Below are 22,688 nucleotides of genomic sequence, written 5' to 3' on the forward strand. Positions count from 1 at the left end.
GCAGATGTTACTGCGCATGTAGCGAAATGCTTGTGTTCTTACCTCCTACAGTGCAGTAGTATCTGACAATTCATAACAATACACATAAATCTAAAAGAAAAATAATGGAATTAAGAAATATATAAAAATTAGATTGGGCAATGTCGGAGTGGCATTGACTAAAATACAGTAGAATATAATACAGTATATACATATGAGATGAGTAAAGCAGTATGTAAAATGATTTAAACATTATTAAAGTGACTAGTGTGCCATTATTAAAGTGGCCAGGGATTCCAAGTCTATGTATATAGAGCAGCAGCCTCTAAGGTGCAGGGTTAGATAACCAGGTGGATGCCGGCTAGTGATGGCTATTTAACAGTCTGATGGCCTTGAAATAGAAGCTGTTTTTCAGGCTCCCGGTCCCAGCTTTGATGCACCTGTACTGACCTCACCTTCTGGATGATAGTGGGGTGAACAGGCTGTGGCTCAGGTGGTTGATGTCCTTGATGATATTTTTGGCCTTCCTGTGACATCGGGTGCTGTAGGTATCCTGGAGGGCAGGTAGTTTGCCCCCGGTGATGCGTTGGGCATACCGCACCACCCTCTGGAGAGCCCTGCAGTTGCGGGTGGTGCAGTTGCCATACCAGGCGGTGATACAGCCTGACAGGATGCTCTCAATTGTGCATCTGTAAAAGTTTGTGAGGGTTTTAGGGGCCAAGCCAAATTTCTTCAGCCTCCTGAGGTTGAAGAGGCACCGTTTCACCTTCTTCACCACACTGTCTGTGTGGGTGGACCATTTAAATGAAATTAAACTGAATATCGGTCTTCAAATCGTCTGACTGATGGTTTCATCGTTTGATTCAGGTCTAGTGTGATGGAGGCAAAACTAATCGCTAAAGTCAGTGAGCTAGCTAGCTAAAGTTAGCCATCTTTTGGCTAGCTATAATTGTACAAAAGCTGACGAAAACTATCCAAGTTAATTTACTTCCATTGAAATGGGACAAAAGACTACACAACATTTCATACACACAACAGCTGTTAGAAACAGCTACGTGACAGATTGCTAGAGACTAGTGCTGAACTGGCTGTGGTAGCTACTAACTCACTAGTTCATTCTCTTCAGACAGAACTTCAGTCGAGAGGGGATGAAACATTACTGTAGCTAACGTTACATGTCAGTTACACAACTAGCTCAGCGCTGGAAATAAATACTTTTTTTCTGTTAAGTCAAACAGCAGTTACATTGCCAGCTACACAAGTCAAATAAAGATTAGCCAGTTTCTGCGCAGCACACACAGAGACAGCAGCAACACTGTGCCTTTTCAGAAGCTTTGCATTCACGCAGACTGTCCGCACACTCTGTGGTGTCCACACGGTCCTAAATTCAGCCGGCTGAAACTGTCAAACAGCCTACCTGACCGCTCTGAGGCATCCACATGGTCCTTAAGAACATCTTCCCCAGTGAAAGTTGGCCCCTGGATTTCAGGCTGTTTTGAAAACCCTTTTCACAACAGATACATACTGACCTCTCATGGACACTGCCTATAGCTGCATGTGGTCTCAATAAAATGTATACACTCATCTTTATGTGTCTCTATTGGGATATAATTGACCTATTCAATTGTCTTGTATTTAGGAACAGAATAGTAATGCAATTTTAATTGAAAGATGCAGGTAATCATTTTTATTGTGCTAAGGTCAAGTCAACAATAGTGAAATAATAATTTCTTTAGCTTTCAAAATGTGCAATATCACAATCCCAGCAACACTTAAAGACATAATCAAAACGTGTCCAGGTGGCTGAGAAGGATAAGGTTCATGTAGGCAAGGCGTGGACAGGAGTACAGTAAGGTCTTATATAACAGAGATTACTATGATTTGTGAATGTCTGTTCTAATGTCATTATGACAGCTAATAAGGCTTAGAGAACCTTGGGCCGGCACACAGCAGTGTGTGTGTGTGTGAAATGGAGCTCGCCTCTCTCTGAGATGTCACCACAAAGGTAAGACACGATACAGAGAAGGGTATTGTTTTAAATTAATGTACGTAAAATGAATCAGAAAGAGATTATTATTATCAGTCAATTAATTATTATTATCAGTCAATGAATTAGTGGCACTTTAATGCAAGTAAAGTTGTATGGTGTGGTGCCGGACAAAAATATATTGTTATTATCATCCAAATCGATTTATTAAATAACTGCACTTTACTTTAACCCTATTCTCAACCAGCTGGTAGAGCATGTTTGACAATTACTTATTTTTTGGGGACAAAATATCTTCACTTGAACTTGATTGATCAACTACCCCAGCCCTCCTGCTCAATTTACATAATTTGTATCCTTTTTGGTTGCTGCAGTTCAGTGTTGTGTCACTCTAACTTTGCCCACTAAGATGGCTGTAAGAAAACTCTAAATCAGTCACCAAAGGTATGGGATAAACGGCAGGATTTAATTTGTTGAGAGATTTATATTGCGATATTCCTGTTATTAGAGACCTTGAAGAGTATGAATATGAAAATAAATAGTTAAAATGTAAAAAATCTAAAAAGCAATACTTTAAAAAGAAATGTGCTCAACCAGGCGATTGATATGTCAGTAGAAACGTATGGTGGACTAAGAATAGGGTACATTTATTTTGATGAATAATATGAATGAATTGGCAACATAAATAGGTTAAACCACATTTTATGACCCATTGGGTCAATTAATCAATATTGAGACTTAAAGGGGTACTCCACTCAAACTATCTTTTAGATTTAAAAATAAATGTCCACTTGTTGATACAGTCGCAAAATATTTTGCATGTTAGCAGTCAAGTTTTCAACATATTGGATTTTCAAGAATCATAGTGTAAAAAAAAAAATATCGGAAGTTCTTATTTGAGTTTTTAGTCATAGGAATTTAAGGCTAAATATGTTTTAAACAAGAGACAGTTAAAGGGTTTTAAGCAATCAACTGTCTTGTTACGATGCTGGTCAATCTAGTCACTAGAATGTTTATAATACTGTGATAGAGAGACATATCTGCAACATTTATTGACTATATTTTCTTTACTTTTCCAATTGTACCAGCTACTGGACTCTTCATTTACCACACAGTCCCGTAGGTGAAGTTCGCCAGTTCTGTAACCCTACAGAAGCTCTGTCAGTAACATTAGACCTAGCCGCCTGCATACTGTATGTACATTAGGATACTTCCAAAATAACCAACTTGTTGTTCTTGAGGGCATATTGACTTTACATCTCTGCATGAGGCTGAGCTAAGTCTGTGAACTACTCCTGGTATTTGCACTGCACCTGTTTCTCCCCTCCCACTGGACCAAGAGGCTATCTTGTCTCTCTGGAAGTCAACAAATTACTTCAGGTGTCTGCATAAGGCCAGCCACCACAGTACACTACACACTATAACCCTGCACTTCATCATACAATATTGTCCACCGGGCCAAGGAGCTAGCTTGTCCTCCATAGGTTCAACAATTGACTTCAGTTCTAAGGTTTAAACTGACTCTGTGAACAACCCCCACTACGGTACATACTATCCACTATGCCCACGGTGCCGGTGCCTCGTCCAGCCTACTCCCAGGCCAGAGAAAATCTGGTGAAGGCCATCCCACCCAAGATCATTTGCCTACTGGCCTGCGGAGGATGGGACTGCCGTTATGAAGGACCAGCCTGCTGGAGGCCCAGCCAACAAGCTGTACAGGGACTCTTCTCACACTGGTGAGGAGGGGGGAGAGGGAGGGAAGGAGGGAAAGAGATTCAGAAGAGAAAGAGGTGGGGAGGGAGAGATCTGCATGGGAAGGGATGGGAAGGGAGTGATGATTGGAAGTTCTATATTCACTTCTGTTCTGTTCGCAGGGTGACTGATGACATTGTGGCCATGGCACGACCCTCCTCTCACCTCATCAAGAAATACAACATCATAGAGCAGTTCCAACAGTAAATAGTCATGTATATGTGCATGCCTGCATGTCTACCGACGTGTGTTCGCGTGTCAACCCTCTTTCTCCTCTAACTGATCCTGTTCTCTCTGACCAGGCTGAACATCAAGTCCATCATCAACATGCAGTTGCCTGGGGAGCATGCTCATTGTGGCCCTCCACTGGAGCCAGACACTGGATTCACTTATTCCCCACAAACCTTTATGGAGAATAATAGTAAGACTATACTGTATTTATACCTACAGTATATCTACAACACACACTTTACATTAGGATTGTCTCTGTGGCCTTTCGTAAATTAAATATGTGTTCTTGTCTTTCCTTCTCTCTCTCTGTGTGTGTGTGTGTGTGTGTGTGTGTGTGTGTGTGTGTGTGTGTGTGTGTGTGTGTGTGTGTGTGTGTGTGTGTGTGTGTGTGTGTGTGTGTGTGTGTGTGTGTGTGTGTGTGTGTGTGTGTGTGTGTGTGTGTGTGTGTGTGTGTGTGTGTGTGTGTGTGTGTGTGTGTGTGTGTGTGCGCGCGTGTGGTGCAGTCTTCTTCTTCAACTTTGGCATGCCGGACTTCGGTGTGTCGTCTCTCGTGGGGATGATGGATGGAGTAAAGGTGTTAGCCTTCGCTGTGAAAGAAGGGAAGGTGGCGGTGCACTGTCACGCAGGCTTGGGGAGGACAGGTGTGTGTATATTTTTGGAGAATACGGTTCTCAGTACATCAATTGTCTTTATTGTTCACTTCATTTAGAATATACATTGACTGCAATCAGAAATATATTGTCCATAAAACGATCCTGCAAAAATGGGCACACCTCCTGTCATTGTTGACAGGTGTCCTGATAGCCTGCTACCTGGTCTACACTCTGCGTGTGAGCCCCAGTGAGGCTGTCCACTACGTGCGTATCAAACGCCCCTGTTCCATCCAGACCAGGGACCAGATCAGCCTGGTGTTTGACTTTGCTCGTCTTCTGGGCCCTCAGCTGGCCCAGTACCCTGACCTCAGCCTGCGCCACGGGGCCCAGTTCACCCTGCTGCAGTACCTGCACCGTCAGGCCCTCCTCCTCCACGGCCAGGAGGCCCGCACCCTCAGGCACACTCCCAAGGTGTCTGTTTTGTATAATTATTTTGGCAACACTATCTTTCTTTTAGGTAATAAGTAATGTAGGGTAGAGTGGGGTAAGTTGACATGCAGGGGAGAGTGGGGTAACTTGTCAAGTAGGGGAGAGTGGGGTAAGTTGTCATGTAGGGGAGAGTGGGGTAAGTTGAGCCAAACCTTGCTTCTTAGGAAACCATATATAAAATGAATAATTTTACAAAATTGAGCAAGAAGTCCTAATTTCATGGAGTCTGTGAAGGAAGAAACCACATGGAAAAAATGGAAAGCAAGTTGGGTAAAAAAAAGAAGGATTTTCACCAAGTCAAATGAATTCATTGTGTTAGAGCAGTGGTTCCCAAACATTTTATCGTCCCGTACCCCTTCAAACATTCAACCTCCAGCTGCGTACCACCTCTAGCACCAGGGTCAGCACACTCTCAAATGTTGTTTTTTACCATCATTGTAAGCATGCCACACACACACACTATACGAAACATTTATTAAACATAAGGATGAGTGTGAGTTTTTGTCACAACCCGGCTCGTGGGAAGTGACAAAGAGCACAAATAATAATATGATAATAATCAATAATTTTGCTCTTTATTTAGCCATCTTAAAACATTATTTGTTCATCAGAAATTGTGAATAATTCACCACAGATGAATGAGAAGGGTGTGCTTGAAAGGATGCACATAACCCTGCAATGTTGGGTTGTATTGGAGAGAGTCTCAGTCTTAAATCATTTTCCACACAGTCTGTGCCTGTATTTAGCTTTCATGCTAGTGAGGGCCGAGAATCCACTCTCACATAGGTACGTGGTTGCAAAGGGCATCAGTGTCTTAACAGCACGATTTGCCAAGGCAGGATACTCTGAGCTCAGCCCTATCCAGATTAAATTCTGATTAAATTCTATTCTCACAGAACCGCTTGTTGCAATTTTGATGAGGCTCTCTTGTTCAGATATCGGTAAGTGGACTGGAGACAGGGCATGAAAGGGATAATGAATCCAGTTGTTTGTGTCGTCCGTTTCGAGAAAGTACCTGTGTAATTGCGCACCCAGCTCACTCAGGTGCTTCGCTATATCGCATTTGACATTGTCCATAAGCTTGAGTTATTTTGCACACAAAAAATCATACAATGATGGAAAGACCTGTCCTTGTTATTGCAGACAGAGAAGAGCTCCAACTTCTTAATCATAGCCTCAATTTTGTCCCGCACATTGAATATAGTTGCGGAGAGTCCCTGTAATGCTAGATTCAGATCATTCAGGAGAGAAAAAAACATCACCCAGATAAGCCAGTCATGTGAGAAACTTATGCAAGCGGTCAGACAAGTGAAAATTATGGTCAGTAAAGAAAACTTTGTCTCTCAATTTAAAAAAACATGTCAATACTTTTCCCCTTGATAATCAGCGCACTTCTATTTGGAGAATTGTTACATGGTCGCTGCCCATATCATTGCATAATGCAGAATATACACGAAAGTTGCTTTAACAAAGTTAACCTGTCTGGGCTAGGGGGCAGTATTTTCACGGCCGGATGAAAAACGTACCCAATTTAACTTGTTATGGATAGGGGGCAGTATTTTCACGGCCGGATAAAAAATGTACCCGATTTAATCTGGTTATTACTCCTGCCCAGAAAGTAGAATATGCATATAATTAGTAGCTTTGGATAGAAAACACTCCAAAGTTTCTAAAACTGTTTAATGGTGTCTGTGAGTATAACAGAACTCAAATGGCAGGCCAAAACCTGAGAAGATTCTGTACAGGAAGTACCCTGTCTGACCATTTCTTGGCCTTCTTTGTCATCTCTATCCAGAACAGAGGATCTCTGCTGTAACGTGACACTTTTTAAGGCTCCCATAGGCTCTCAGAAGGCGCCAGAACGTAGAATGATGACTCTGCAGTCTCTGGCTGAAAAACAGTAGCGCATTTGGATAGTGGTCGATCTGAGAACAATGAGACGGGCGCGCGCGTGCACGTGAAGAGTCCATTTTACATTTTCAGTCTTTGAATGAAAACAACGACTCCCGGTCGGAAAATTATTGCTATTTTACGAGAAAAATTGCATAAAAATTGATTTTAAACAGCGTTTGACATGCTTCGAAGTACGGTAATGGAATATTTTTAATTTTTTTGTCACGAAACGTGCCGGCACGTCACCCTTTGTTACCCTTCGGATAGTGTCTTGAACGCACGAACAAAACGCCGCTATTTGGATATAACTATAGATTATTTGGAAGCAAACCAACATTTGTTGTTGAAGTAGAAGTCCTGGGAGTGCATTCTGACGAAGAACAGCAAAGGTAATCCAATTTTTCTCATAGTAAATCTGAGTTTGGTGAGTACCAAACTTGGTGGGTGTCAAAATAGCTAGCCTGTGATGGTCGGGCTATCTACTCAGAATATTGCAAAATGTGCTTTCACCGAAAAGCTATTTTAAAATCGGACACCGCGATTGCATAAAGGAGTTCTGTATCTATAATTCTTAAAATAATTATGTTTTTTGTGAACGTTTATCGTGAGTAATTTAGTAAATTCACCGGAAGTGTTCGGTGGGTATGCTAGTTCTGAACGTCACATGCTAATGTAAAAAGCTGTTTTTTGATATAAATATGAACTTGATTGAACAAAACATGCATGTATTGTATAACATAATGTCCTAGGAGTGTCATCTGATGAAGATCATCAAAGGTTAGTGCTGCATTTAGCTGTGGTTTTGGTTTTTGTGACATTATATGCTAGCTTGAAAAATGGGTGTCTGATTATTTCTGGCTGGCTACTCTCCTGACATAATCTAATGTTTTGTTTTCGTTGTAAAGACTTTTTGAAATCGGACAGTGTGGTTAGATAAAGGAGAGTCTTGTCATTTCGTGACAAAAAAGTCCATTACCGTACCTCGAAGCATGTCAAACGCTGTTTAAAATCAATTTTTATGCTATTTTTCTTGTAAAATAGCGATAATATTCCAACCGGGCGACGTTGTATTCATTCAAAGGCTGAAAGAAAAAAATAGAGAATTCACATGAACGCGCATCTCCAGTGTCACTGTTCCCAGCCTGACCACTCACAAAATCTCCTGCTGTTTTTCGCCCAGAAACAGGAGAGACGTAATTCTTAGAAAATGTCACGTTACAGCAGAGATGCTGTATTTTCGATAGAGATGCCACAGAAGGAGAAAAAAATTGTCAGACAGGGCACTTCCTGTATGGAATCTTCTCAGGTTTTGGCCTGCCATATGAGTTCTGTTATACTCACAGACACCATTCAAACAGTTTTAGAAACTTTAGTGTTTTCTATCCAAATCTACTAATTATATGCATATTCTCATTTCTGGGCAACCAGTTTAAATCGGGTATGTTTTTTATCCGGCCGTGCAAATACTGCCCCCTAGCCCCAACAGGTTAACCATTTTCACTGTAGTGTCCGAAACATCTTTCAAGCTGTCATGCATTCCCTTGGCAGCAAGAGCCTCTCGGTGGATGCTGCAGTGTACCCAAGTGGCGTCGGGAGCAACTGCTTGCACGCGCGTTACCACTCCACTATGTCTCCCTGTCATGGCTTTTGCTCCATCAGTACAGATACCAATACATCTTGACCACCAAAGTCCATTTGATGTCACAAAGCTGTCCAGTACTTTAAAAATATCCTCTCCTGTTGTCCTGGTTTCCAGTGGTTTGCAGAAGAGGATGTCTTCCTTAATTGACCCCAAATAAATGTAACGGACACGATGCTTGTTTCTAAACCAAAGTAAATAATTTTAAGATTGTTCTGTACAACTTTATCATCCAAAGTAAGTCTGCTGCTCTTGTGTTTAAAAATTGCATGTTTCAATTCTCTCTTCTACAGCAGGTGTTTTGATATCAAATATCCCTGCACTCACATTTAAAGTGGGACATGGTTGATTCTCTGCTTTGACATCACCTTTCTCTCCTTGATTCTTATAGACACTTTCAGTGCCCTTCTCATCCACATGCATTTCCTTCTCTTTTTCACTTTCGATGGTCACTGTCATGAGGCACTGGCTGGTTGTGGGTGGGACATTACTGTTAGGAGCACTCCCACAGTCATCCATACTAGTGAGGTTTGACATGTGGGGACCTGCTCCACTGCTAGGGTCTGGGTTCCATGTAGAGTCAGATATGAGGTCCTAAACATAGCATGAAAGTACATCATTGTAGCTGTGTGGGTTTAATATAGTCAAAATGTTTACCTGGAATGTTTACATGAATTCTGATTTTTTTCCCCCAGGGATACACAACATCCTGAAATATTAGTAGACATCATTGTTAGAAAGAATTCTATATGTACCTTGACGGAGTGATACTGAATGAAAAAAATGGCTCAACTTACCCCACTCTCCCCTACCTCCTTTGTGGTTGTTTGGAGGGTCTGGCTTTGGGTCCAACAGACAGATCACTCCCCATTCACTCTGCTCTCTCTCTCCATCTTCCACTCTCCCCAGTATCCCATGGGTTCCTGTATCTGTTTCTAAAAGCTATCTGTTTTCATGATGATCATCATCTAGGTGATGTACCTGCTGTGTGGCCGTCTTACTGCCCTGGCCTTGGGCCTGCCTGCCTCTCCGGAGGTGCATGCTGAGCTGGAGAGAAGAGCAGAACTGCGGGCCCTGGGCAGGGCTGTGAGGGAGACCCTGGTGGCCAAGCAGTACCTGCCCCTGCACCGTGAGGTCCATTGGGGTTCCTGGGGAGGGTCAGGGTCTGTGTCCTCCTGGGACGAACCAGAGGGGTTTCTGGAGAGGAAGAGACAGGTACTGCTGGATAAACGCAGCTACAGTGACTCAGACCTCAGCAAGATCACTGTAAAACAGGTAAGGTTAACATCAGGGTTAGACTGGGAATACACGTCTTCTAAAATCTGAACAACTTGGATGTGTTCACATTATCCGATTTCCTTGTCCCAAATCTTTCATTCCGTCCATCCTCAACCCTAGGACGTGGGTGCTCACATTACAGGATGATTTCCTAGTTCACCCTGCCCCACGTTTCTCAGTTGTCATAGGAAAAACATACAGACATGCAAACAGCAAGCTACTTTATTAAATGTGCACATTATTTTGTGAAGAAACATTAAAAAAAGAGATGGATGTGCAGAATATAGAACCGCAAATGGTTGGGCATCTGTGGGCACTTTCTATTCTACAGAGGGAATTTGAGGTAATATAAACCCTTTAATATTGAAAAGGCAGCTGTGTTCTCTCCACAGCTCCACAAACCTGTCCATCATCTCAGTCAAATCAAATCAAATAGTATTTGTCACACACGCCGAACACAACAGGTGTAGACCATACATGCTTTTTCCAAGCCCTTAACCAACAATGCTGTTTTGAGAAAAATAAGTGTTAAGTAAAAAAAATAAATAATAATAATAATTAAACAGCAGCAGTAAATAACAGTAGCGAGGCAATATATAGGGGGTACCGGTACAGAGTCAATGTGCGGAGGCATAGGTTAGTCGAGGTAATTGAGGTAATATGTACATATAGGTAGAGTTAAAGTGACTATGCATAGATAATAAACAGAGAGTAGCAGCAGAATAGTCTGGGTAGCCTTTTGATTAGATGTTCAGGAGTCTTATGGCTTGGGGTTAGAAGCTGTTTAAAAGCCTTTTGGACCTAGACTAGGCGCTCCGGTACCGCTTGCCATGAGGTAGAAGAGAGCACAGTCTATGACTAGGATGACTGGAGTCTTCTGCAATTTTTAGGGCCTTCTTCTAATACCGCCTGTTATAGAGGTCCTGGATGGCAGGAAGCTGGCCCCAGTGTGCACTGGGCTGTACGCACTACCCTCTGTAGTGCCTTGCGGTCAGAGGCTGAGCAGTTGCCATACCAGGCAGTGATGCAACCAGTCAGGATGTTCTCGATGGTGCAGCTGTAGAACTTTTTTAGGATCGGAGGACCCATGCCAAATCTTTTCAGTCTCCTGCGGGGGAATAGGCTTTGTCGTGCCCTCTTCCCGACTGGCTTGGTGTGTTTGGATCATGATAGTTTGTTGGTGATGTGGACACCAAGGAACTTGAAGCTCTCAACGTGCTCCACTACAGACCCGTCGATTAGAATGGGGGCGTGCTCGGTTCTCCTTTCCCTGTAGTCCACAATCATCTCCTTTGTCTTGATCACATTGAAGGAGAGGTTGTTGTCCTGGCACCACATGGCCAGGTCTCCTCCCTATAGGCTCTCTCATTGTTGTCGGGCCTACCACTGTTGTGTCATTGGCAAACTTAATGATGGTGTTGGAATTGTGCCTGGCTATGCAGTCATGAGTGAACAGGGGCGATATGTTGGGGCGGTATACAAATTGGAGTGGGTCTAGGGTTTCTGGGATAATGGTGTTGATGTGAGCCATGACCAGCCTTTCAAAGCACTTCATGGCTACAGACGTGAGTGCTATGGGCCGGTAGTCATAGAGGCAGGTTACCTTAGTGTTCTTAGGCACGCGGAATATGGTGGTCTGCTTGAAACATGTTGGTATTACAGACTCAGTCAGGGACAGTTTGAAAATGTCAGTGAAGACACTTGCCAGTTGGTCAGCGCATGTTCGAAGTACATATCCTGGTAATCCGTCTGGCCCTGTGGCCTTGTGAATGTTGACCTGTTTAAAGATCTTACTCACATCAGCTATTGAGAGCGTAATCACATAGTTGTCCGGAACAGCTGATGCTCTCATGCGTGGTTCAGTGTTGCTTGCCTCGAAGCGAGCATAGAAGTAATTTAGCTTGTCTGGTAGGCTCTTGTCACTGGGCAGCTCGCGGCTGTGCTTCCCTTTGTAGTCTGTATTAATTTGCGACCTGCCACATCCAACGAGCGTCGGAGCTGGTGTAGTACAATTCAATCTTAGTCCTGTTTTGATGCTTTGCCTGTTTTAGGGTTCGTCGGATGGCATAGCGGGATGTCCACACGTTGCGTGTTGTTGTTGCTTTCCACTTCACCATCAATGTTTTGGTCTCACATGCTGAGTGCTGCATTGGCTATTGGCAGTAGTCCTCGCCCAATCGCATCGTAGCCCTGCTCATACTTTAAGATTCACCACCAAATGTCCGAAAATTATCCAGACATCCGACTGGGGTCTGGAGAATGGAATAGCCGTCACCGGTCCTGACGTACTGATAATAGCCCAAGTTCAAAGGATTTCAGTACAATTTGTTTTGGACGGCAACAGCGAATTCGTGGCGAAATTGAGGAGTGTATCCCTGGCATTACTGGTTACAGGTGGTACATTCTTGAACATTAGTTTAGAAAAATCTGCATTGGTACTGGCAACATTCAGAGCCTTGATATTTTTTATTTTTTTATTTTTTTATTTCACCTTTATTTAACCAGGTAGGCAAGTTGAGAACAAGTTCTCATTTACAATTGCGACCTGGCCAAGATAAAGCAAAACAGTTCGACAACATACAAAAACACAGAGTTACACATGGAGTAAAACAACATACAATCAATGATACAGTAGAAAAAAAATAAGACTATATACAATGTGAGCAAATGATGTGAGATAAGGGAGGTAAAGGCAAAAAAAGGCCATGGTGGCAAAGTAAATAAAGTATAGCAAGTAAAACACTGGAATGGTCGATTTGTAATTTGAAGAAAGTTCAAAGTTAAAATATAAATAATATGGTGCAAAGGAGCAAAATAATAAATAAAATAAATAAATACAGTAGGGGAAGAGGTAGTAGTTTGGGCTAAATTATAGATGGGCTATGTACAGGTGCAGTGATCTGGGAGCTGCTCTGATAGCTGGTGCTTAAAGCTAGTGAGGGAGATAAGTGTTTCCAGTTTCAGAGATTTTTGTAGTTCGTTCCAGTCATTGGCAACAGAGAACTGGAAGGAGAGACGACCAAAGGAGGAGTTGGCTTTAGGGGTGACCAGAGAGATATACCTGCTGGAGCGCGTGCTACAGGTGGGTGCTGCTATGGTGACCAGTGAGCGGAGATAAGGGGGGACTTTACCTAGCAGGGTCTTGTAGATGACCTGGAGCCAATGTGTTTGGCGACGATTATGAAGCGAAGGCCAGCCAACGAGAGCGTACAGGTCGCAGTGGTGGGTAGTATATGGGGCTTTGGTGACAAAACGGATGGCACTGTGATAGACTGCATCCAGCTTGTTGAGTAGGGTATTGGAGGCTATTTTGTAAATGACATCGCCGATGTCGAGGATTGGTAGGATGGTCAGTTTACGAGGGTATGTTTGGCAGCATGAGTGAAGGATGCTTTGTTGCGAAATAGGAAGCCAATTCTAGATTTAACTTTGGATTGGAGATGATTGATGTGAGTCTGGAAGGAGAGTTTACAGTCTAACCAGACACCTAGGTATTTGTAGTTGTCCACAAATTCTAAGTCAGAACCGTCCAGAGAAGTGATGCTGGACAGGCGGGCAGGTGCAGGCAGCGATCGTTTGAAGAGCATGCATTTAGTTTTACTTGTATTTAGGAGCAGTTGGAGACCACGGAAGGAGAGTTGTATGGCATTGAAGCTCGTCTGGAGGGTTGTTAACCTCTCTGGCGCATGTGGGACGAACTCGTCCCACCTACGTAACAGCCACTGAAATCCAGTGGCGCGATTTTTGAATCGTTAGAAATACTATTACTTCAATTTCTCAAACATATGACTATTTTACAGCTATTTAAAGACAAGAATCTCGTTAATCTAACCCCACTGTCCGATTTCAAAAAGGCTTTACAACGAAAGCAAAACATTAGATTATGTCAGCAGAGTGCCCAGCCAGAAATAATCAGACACCCATTTTTCAAGCTAGCATATCATGTCACATAAACCCAAACCACAGCTAAATGCAGCACTAACCTTTTATGATCTTCATCAGATGACACACCTAGGACATTGTGTTATACAATACATGCATGTCTGTTCAATCAAGTTCATATTTATATCAAAAAACAGCTTTTTACATTAGCATGTGACGTTCAGAAAAAGCATTACTTCCAGGGAAATTTACTATCAGTTTGCTAAATTACTCACGATAAACGTTCACAAAAAGCATAACAATTATTTTAAGAATTATAGATACATTACTCCTCTATGCACTCGATATGTCCGATTTTAAAATAGCTTTTCGGATGAAGCACATTTTGCAATAATCTAAGTACATAGCCCGGCATCACAGGGCTAGACACACAACCAGGTCAGCCTCCACCAAAATCACATTTCCTATAAGAAAAATGTTCTTACCTTGCTTGTTCTTCGTCAGAATACACTGCCAGGACTTCTACTTCAATAACAAATGTTGGTTTGGTCCCAAATAATCCATTGTTATATCCAAACAGCGACGTTTTGTTCGTGAGTTCTAGACACTATCAGAATGCTACATCACGGTCTCGCGCATGGCGCATTGGCGTGACAAAACATGTCTAAATATTCCAATACCGTACTTCGAAGCATGTCAACCGCTGTTTAAAACCAATTTTTATGCCATTTATCTCGTAGAAAAGCGATAATATTCCGACCGGGAATATGCATTGAGCCTAAACAGCCAAATTAAATTTCTCCTCAGGAGCGAATCGTGCACGCGCCTCATTCAAACGTCCTCTGATCCGCCACTTACCAAAGGCGATAATGTGTTTCAGCCTGAGGCTGCCTCGTGAACCTTCAGGTATTTCCCGGGTTCTGAGAGCCTATCAGAGCCCTGGGAATTGTCACGTTACAGCTAAGATCCTTACTTTTCAATAAACAGATGCAAGACGCACGACTCCTTGTCAGACAGGGTACTTCCTGCATGAAACCTTGTCAGGCTTTTGCCTGCCATAGGAGTTCTGTTATACTCACAGACAACATTCAAACAGTTTTAGAAAATTCAGAGTGTTTTCTATCCAAACCTGAACAATAATATGCATATTCTAGCTTCTGAGTTGGTGTAGGAGGCAGTTAAAAATGGGCACATATTTTTTCCAAAATTCTCAATACTGCCCCCTATCCCAAACAGGTTAACACAGTGTCCAAAGAAGGGCCAGAAGTATACAAAATGGTGTCGTCTGCGTAGAGGTGGATCAGAGATTCACCAGCAGCAAGAGCGACATCATTGATGTATACAGAGAAAAGAGTTGGCCCAAGAATTGAACCCCGTGCTACCCCCATAGAGACTGCCAGAGGTCCGGACAGCAGGCCCTCCAATTTGACACACTGAACTCTATCAGAGAAGTAGTTGGTGAACCAGGCGACGCAATCGTTTGAGAAACCAAGGCTACTGAGTCTGCCGATGAGGATGTGGTGATTAACCTCTCTGGGCTACTCAACAGCCAGTTGAATCCCATGGCGCGTTATTCAAATACCTTAGAAATGCTATTACTTCAATTTCTCAAACATATGACTATTTTACAGCATTTTAAAGACAAGACTCTCGTTAATCTAACCACACTGTCCGATTTCAAAAAGGCTTTACAACGAAAGCAAAACATTAGATTATGTCAGCAGTGTACCCAGCCATAAATAATCAGACACCCATTTTTCAAGCTAGCATATAATGTCACATAAACCCAAACCACAGCTAAATGCAGCACTAACCTTTGATGATCTTCATCAGATAACAATCTTAGGACATTATGTTGTACAATACATGCATGTCTGTTCAATCAAGTTCATATTTATATCAAAAACCAGCTTTTTACATTAGCAGGTGACTAGCATGTGAATAGCATTCCCACCGAACACTTCCGGTGAATTTACTAAATTACTCACGATAAACGTTCACAAAAAACATAACAATTATTTTAAGAATTATAGATACAGAACTCCTCTATGCACTCGATATGTCCGGTTTTAAAATAGCTTTTCGGTGAAAGCACATTTTGCAATATTCTAAGTAGATAGCCTGGCATCACAGGGCTAGCTATTTAGACACCCAGCAAGTTTAGCACTCACCAAAGTCAGATTTACTATAAGAAAAATGTTATTACCTTTGCTGTCTTCGTCAGAATGCACTCCCAGGACTTCTACTTCAATAACAAATGTTGGTTTGGTCCCAAATAATCCATTGTTATATCCAAATAGCGGCGTTTTGTTCGTGCGTTCAAGACACTATCCGAAAGGGTAAATAAGGGTTACGAGCACGACGCATTTCGTGACAAAAAGAATCAAAATATTCCATTACCGTACTTCGAAGCATGTCAACCGCTGTTTAAAATAAATTTTTATGCCATTTTTCTCGTAAAAAAGCGATAATATTCCCACTGGGAAATCGTTTTTTATTACAGAGAGTCAAAGTAAAAGCATGCTATCCCCTCATGCACGAGCCTCAGTCTGATGGCCCTCTGATAGAGCACTTGCCAAACGCGCTAGTGTGTTTCAGCCTGGGTCTTGAATTACGTCATTCAGCTTTTTCCCGGGTTCTGAGAGCCTATGGGAGCCGTAGGAAGTGTCACGTCATGCCAGAGATCCCCTGTTTTTGTTAGAGATGATCAAGGAGGGCAAGAAATGGTCAGACAGGCCACTTCCTGTAAGGAATCTTCTCAGGTTTTGGCCTGCCAAATGAGTTCTGTTATACTCACAGACACCATTCAAACAGTTTTAGAAACTTTAGGGTGTTTTCTATCCAAAGCCAATAATTATATGCATATTCTAGTTACTGGGCAGGAGTAGTAACCAGATTAAATCGGGTACGTTTTTTATCCGGCCGTGCAAATACTGCCCCCTAGCCCCAACAGGTTAACAGAGTCAAAAGCTTTGGCCAGGTCAATGAATACGGCAGCACAGTATTGTTTCTTATCGATGGCGGTTATGATGTCGTTTAGGACCTTGAGCGTGGCTGAGGTGCACCCATGACCAGCTCTGAAACCAGATTGCATAGCGGAGAGGGTGCGGTGGGATTCGAAATGGTCGGTAATCTGTTTGTTGACTTGGTTTTCGAAGACCTTAGAAAGGCAGGGTAGGATGGATATAGGTCTGTAGCAATTTGGGTCAAGAGTGTTACCTCCTTTGAAGAGGGGGATGACAGCAGCTGCTTTCCAATCTATGGGAATCTCAGACGACACGAAAGAGAGGTTGAACAGGCTAGTAATAGGGGTTGCAATAATTTCGGCAGATAATTTTAGAAAGAAAGGGTCCAGATTGTCAAGCCCAGCTGATTTGTAGGGGTCCAGATTTTGCAGCTCTTTCAGAACATCAACTGAATTGATTTGGGAGAAGGAGAAATGGGGGAGGCATGGGCGAGTAGCTGTGGGGGGGTGCAGTGCTGTTGAATGCAGTAGGGGTAGTTAGGTGGAAAGCATGGCCAGCCGTAGAAAAATGCTTATTGAAATTCTCAATTATAGTGGGCTTATCGGTGGTGACAGAGTTTCCTATCCTCAGTGCAGTGGGCAGTTGGGAGGAGGTGTTCTTATTCTCCATGGACTTTACAATGTCCCAGAACTTTTTAGAGTTTGAGTTGCAGTAAGCAAATTTCTGTTTGAAAAAGCTAGCCTTGGCGTTTCTAACTGCCTGTGTGTATTGGTTTCTAACTTCCCTGAAAAGCTGCATATCGCGGGGGCAGTTTGATGCTAATGCAGAATGCCACAGGATATTTTTGTGTTGGTTAAGGGCAGTCAGGTCTGGGGAGAACCAAGGGCTATATCTGTTCCTGGTTCTAAATTTATTGAAAGGGGCATGCTTATTTAAGATGGTGAGGAAGGCATTTAAAAAAAATAACCAGGCATCCTCTACTGACGGGATGAGGTCAATATCCTTCCAGGATACCAGGGCCAGGTCGATTAGAAAGGCTTGCTCGTTGAAATGTTTCAGGTTGACAGTGATGAGTGGAGGTCGTTTGACCGCTGACCCATTACGGGTGCAGGCAATGAGGCAGTGATCGCTGAGATCTTGGTTGAAAACAGCAGAGGTGTATTTAGAGGGCACGTTGGTTAGGATAATATCTATGAGGGTGCCAGTATTTGCGGCTTTGGGGTTGTACCTGGTGGGTTCATTAATAATTTGTGTGAGATTGAGGGCATCAAGCTTGGATTGTAGGATGGCTGGGGTGTTAAGCATGTCCCAGTTTAGATCACCTAGTAGCACGAGCTCTGAAGATAGATGGGGGGCAATCAGTTCACATATGGTGTCCAGAGCACAGCTAGGGGCCGAGGGGGTCTATAGCAGGTGGCGACGGTGAGAGACTTGTTTTTGGAGAGGTGGATTTTTAAAAGTAGAAGTTCAAATTGTTTGGGTACAGACCTGGATAGCAGGACAGAGCTCTGCAGGCCATCTCTGCAGTAGATTGCAACACCGCCCCCTTTGGTCGTTCTATCTTGTCTGAAAACGTTGTAGTTAGGGATGAAGATTTCAGAGTTTTTGGTGGACTTCCTAAGCCAAGATTCAGACACAGCTAGGACATCCGGGTTGGCAGAGTGTTCTAAAGCAGTGAATAAAACAAACATAGGGAGTAGGCTTCTAATGTTAACATGCATGAAACCAACGCTATTACGGTTACAGAAGTCATTAAAAGAGAGCGCCTGGGGAGTAGGACTGGAGCCAGGCACTGCAGGGCCTGGATTCACCTCTACATCCCCAGAGGAGCAGAGAAGAATGAGTATGAGGGTATGGTTAAAAGCTATAAGAATCGGTCGTCTGTGACGTCCAGAATAGAGAGAAAAAGGAGCAGGTTTCTGGGGGCGATAAAATAGCTTCAAGGTATAATGTACAGACAAAGGTATGGTGGGATGTGAATACAGAAGAGGTAAACCTAGGCATTTAGTGATGATGAGAGAGATATTGTCTCTAGAAACATCATTGAAACCAGAAGATGTCATAGCATGTGTGGGTGGAGGAACTGAGAGGTTGGATAAGGTATAATGAGCAGGGCTAGAGGCTCTACAGTGAAATAAGCCAATAAACACTAACCAGAACAGCAATAGACATTGCATATTGACATTAAGGAGAGGCATGCCTAGCCGAGTGATCAAAGGGTCCAGTGAGATTCAGACAGCTAGCCGGGCCATAGGTAGCAAGCTGGTGGAAGATGGAGGGAGGTCTGTTTTTAGCCACCTCGTGCGTTTCCATCTGTGGGTTAGTGGGGTTCCATGTGGAAGGGGGGACCAGTCCAAGTTGGCAAAATAGTTAGTTATAGTGGCCCAAGAAAAGTGTCCGATAGACCTATTCAGATCGCAGCCGATAAGACAGCTAACGATTAGTGGGCCGCAGATGGGCGATCAGGTTACGTCGCGACGGAGGGGCCAGTTGGATAATTCCCTCGGGCAGATAACGTCGGTGGTCCAGTCGTGAAGGCCCGATGGGCTCCGCATCGGCAGTAAAACGGGTCAGGATAGGTGATTCTAGCCCAGGAGACACTTCAGCTGGCTAGCTCAGGAAAAGCCCACGAGTGGCTGACGGAACTCTTCAGCTGGCTAGCTCCGGAATAATGTGTGTTAAATTCCGGGACCGACGTTGCCAATAGTCACTCAGGTAGCAGCTAGTTAGCTGCAAGATCCAGGTGTAAATGTCCAGAGCCTGCGGTAGTAATCGGGGAAAGGGGAGAGAATAGGTCCGGTATGCTCTGGTCTGAGTCGCGCTGTACAAAAACTGGCGATAGCTTTTTGAGCTAATGGATAGCTGAGGACAGCTAACCGTGGCTAGCTGAACTCCAATGTTAGCCAGTGAAAATGGCTAACCTCTGGCTAGCTTCTGTTGTGGATTTCAGATTTGAGGTAAATAATACTTTATTTTTTAAATTGGTGAGGCGGGTTGCAGGAGAGTGCTTTGAGGTTGAGTTTTTAGAAGAAAAAAAAATGTAAAAAGATATGCGAAGAAAAATATGTAAATATATATATACACAGGACACGACAAGAGGAGGGTAAAGGACGTCTGAACTGCTACGCCATCTTGGATCAGGGTGTATTAACCACATTGCTTTATTTTTTTCTAGGATCTTGAGTTGGGCTCATACTGTACTGTACTAGATAGGAGTAAGAGAGACTGGTCTGGGTTAGAGCAGATTAGACCTGACGTGAGACCTATGAGTCCAGTCCTGCCCACGCCTACAGTTGGCCTCTGTTCCAGTCCTGAGGACTCACAAAGACTCAACCTCCCAGCAGGCAGTGGGGCAACCAACAGTAACTGTTCTTCGAAGAGTTTAAAGTGCACTGCCAAGAGGGCGCCAGCATTTCACAAATTCAACTCTTACATTGAGGTGAGTATCAGACTGTGTTACTGGGGGCATACTAGTAAAAGTGTCTCTTTTTTATATAAAGCACATTTCTTAATAAACTATTTCCTGTACTCTGAAGGTACGTAAAAACCAGCGTAAGTCCGGACAGGCCTCAGTGGCTCGGGCAGTTGCCAAGGACATGGCAGATCTAAATCCCCCTGGTGAGACTGTTCTACAGAGGACAGCACTGCTACAGGTAATAAACTGTTACAGCAGGTTATCACAAGTTGAGGTGTAGTGTAGACTGTCTGGAAGTTACTAAGCTACTAAAGCCATTGAAGCTTATTCTGCGGATCTCAAGATTTGAGCCCTCCTGAATTGACTTAAATGAAATGGAATTTACCATAACTATGATTACAACATATTGGAATGGGATACCTTAATCTGTCATGGGCTGCCTACCAGTAACCGGAATCCTGACTGCACTCTGTTCTGTCTGTGTTGACTGACAGGAGGAGCTGAACAGCAGTGAGTGTGCCTGGGCCCTACTGGTCACAGAGTCTGATCCGCACGTACTCAGCTGTCTATTGTGGACCTGGCTGGAGAAACTCAAGGTCAGAGGGCTCAGATAAAGATCTCTCTCCCTCTCTCTCTCTCCCTTTATTCTCTCACTCTCTTACACTCTCCTGCTTTTTATACTCTCTTTTTATCTCTCTCTCCAGGAGCCTGTTCTGAGTGCAGATGACGTAGAGAGGTTGACCTCAGTATCTCAACACGTGAACCATCTCAGTGTGCTAACGAAGGTGAGAGACCCAGTCAGACCATTGATACACGTTTAACCGTGTCATGGCTTACTTCGGGGTCTTCAACCTCCTCAGCAACTATTGTGTATGTGTGTGTGTGCATGTTGTCCCAGCAGCCCCAGCGCCACACCATGTCCTGTTTGCTGGGTTGTGTGGGTCAGGTGACCAGTCTGTGTCCTCAGAGAGAGGAGGCCGTGCTACGACGCCTGATACAAGCACTCACCAGGGTGAGTCTGTGGGTGTGTGCGTGAGTGTGTGGGGCAGTCATAGTTCAAATTGATGTCTAACTATTGTTCTCTGTTTTCAATAGCACCCTCAGGAGGAGATGGAGAGCTATAAAGTCCTGATGAGAATCCTCAAGTCCAGCATCAGACAAACACTCCATAACCATAACTCCCTCACACAGACCTCAGACTACACAAACACTTGCTCAAGAAGAGGAAACAATTGATTGATTGGTTGATGGGTTAGTTGATTGTACAAACTTAACTTCATAACCCTTTGTATGAAGGGTCAAAGATTTGTTCAATTTCTAGTGTTTTCTTTTCTATGACTAGGTGCAGTAAGCTCTTTACTGTTTTAGTGGTGCTTGGATGGGTGTAGATTCTATGAAGCATGGCCATGATCCTGATATTGGAGTATATTCTCTCTGCACATTACACAATACAAATATTTGTACCATTGACCTCATCCCAGCGTGTATTATTGTTAAAATCTTACGTACACACTGAACAAAAATATAAATGCAACATGTAAAGTGTTGGTCTCATATTTCATGAGCTGAAATAAAAGACCCCAAAAATGTTCCATATGCATAAATGCTTGTTTCTCTCAAATGTTGTGCACAAATTTGTTTACATCCCTGTTAGTGAGCATTTCTCCTTTGCCAAGATAATCCATCCACATGACAGGTGGCATATCAAGAAGCTGATTAAACATCATGATCATTACACAGGTGAACCTTGTGCTGGGGACAACAAAAGGCCACCCTAAAATGTGCAGTTTTGTTACACAACACAATACCACAGATGTCGAAGGGTTTTGAGGGAGCGTGCAATTGGCATGCTGACTGCAAGAATGTCCACCAGAGCTATTTCCAGAGAGTTGAATGTTCATTTCTCTACCATAAGCCGCCTCCAATGTCGTTTTAGAGAATGTGGCAGTACGTCCAACCAGACCTCACAACTGCAGACCATGTGTTACCACGCCAGCCCAGGACTTCCACATCCGGCCTCTTCATCTGCAGGATTGTCTGAGACCAGCCACCCGGACAGCTGATGAAACTGTGGGTTTGCACAACTGAAGAATTTCTGCACAAACTGTCAGAAATGGTCTCAGGGAAGCTCATCTGTATGCTCGTTGTCCAGGGTCTTGACCTGACTGCAGTTCGGCATCATAATTAACTTCAGTGGGCAAATGCTCAGCTTCAATGGCCACTGGCACACTGGAGAAGTGTGCTCTTCATGGAATAATTTGTATGGCGTCGTGTGGGCGAGCAGTTTGCTGATGTCAACATTGTGAACAGAGTGTGCCATTGTGGCGTAGGGGTTATGGTATGAGCATGCATAAGCTACGGAAAATGAAAACAATTGCATTTTCCCAATGGCAATTTGAATGCAGAGATACTTTGACGAGATCCTGAGGCCCACTGTCGTTCCATTCATCTGCCGCCATCCTCTCATATTTTAGCATGATTATGCACGGCCCCATGTCGCAAGGATCTGTACACAATTCCTGGAAGCAGAAAATGTCCCAGTTCTCCCATGTCCTGCATACTCACCAGACATGTCACCCATTGA

The 22,688-nt window shown here is 43.4% G+C and overlaps 1 protein-coding gene across 1 annotated transcript; it reads left to right on the forward strand.

Annotated features, from left to right (window-relative positions):
- The first annotated feature begins 3,304 nt into the window (after positions 1-3,304).
- On the forward strand, positions 3,305-21,624 carry LOC115151359 (protein tyrosine phosphatase domain-containing protein 1). The gene is made up of 12 exons (XM_029695273.1): positions 3,305-3,702; positions 3,841-3,921; positions 4,021-4,139; positions 4,453-4,590; positions 4,742-5,013; positions 9,536-9,838; positions 19,865-20,128; positions 20,226-20,342; positions 20,599-20,700; positions 20,809-20,889; positions 21,006-21,116; positions 21,200-21,624. Exons 1-12 carry the CDS (start codon positions 3,527-3,529, stop codon positions 21,338-21,340), a joined length of 1,905 nt encoding a protein of 634 aa, XP_029551133.1. The 5' UTR covers positions 3,305-3,526; the 3' UTR covers positions 21,341-21,624.
- Positions 21,625-22,688: the final 1,064 nt, after the last annotated feature.

The sequence above is a fragment of the Salmo trutta genome, chromosome 17, assembly GCF_901001165.1.
Source record: "Salmo trutta chromosome 17, fSalTru1.1, whole genome shotgun sequence".
NCBI lineage: Eukaryota > Metazoa > Chordata > Actinopteri > Salmoniformes > Salmonidae > Salmo > Salmo trutta.

What these genes read in the sequence shown, in the direction of transcription:
- LOC115151359 (XM_029695273.1), top strand. Translation starts at nt 3,527, where the DNA reads ATGCCCACGGTGCCGGTGCCTCGTCCAGCCTACTCCCAGGCCAGAGAA. An exon ending in CAGGGACTCTTCTCACACTG is followed by an intron (nt 3,703 to 3,840) that starts GTGAGGAGGGGG and finishes TTCTGTTCGCAG; the next exon opens with GGTGACTGATGACATTGTGG. An exon ending in CCCTCAGGCACACTCCCAAG is followed by an intron (nt 5,014 to 9,535) that starts GTGTCTGTTTTG and finishes ATCATCATCTAG; the next exon opens with GTGATGTACCTGCTGTGTGG.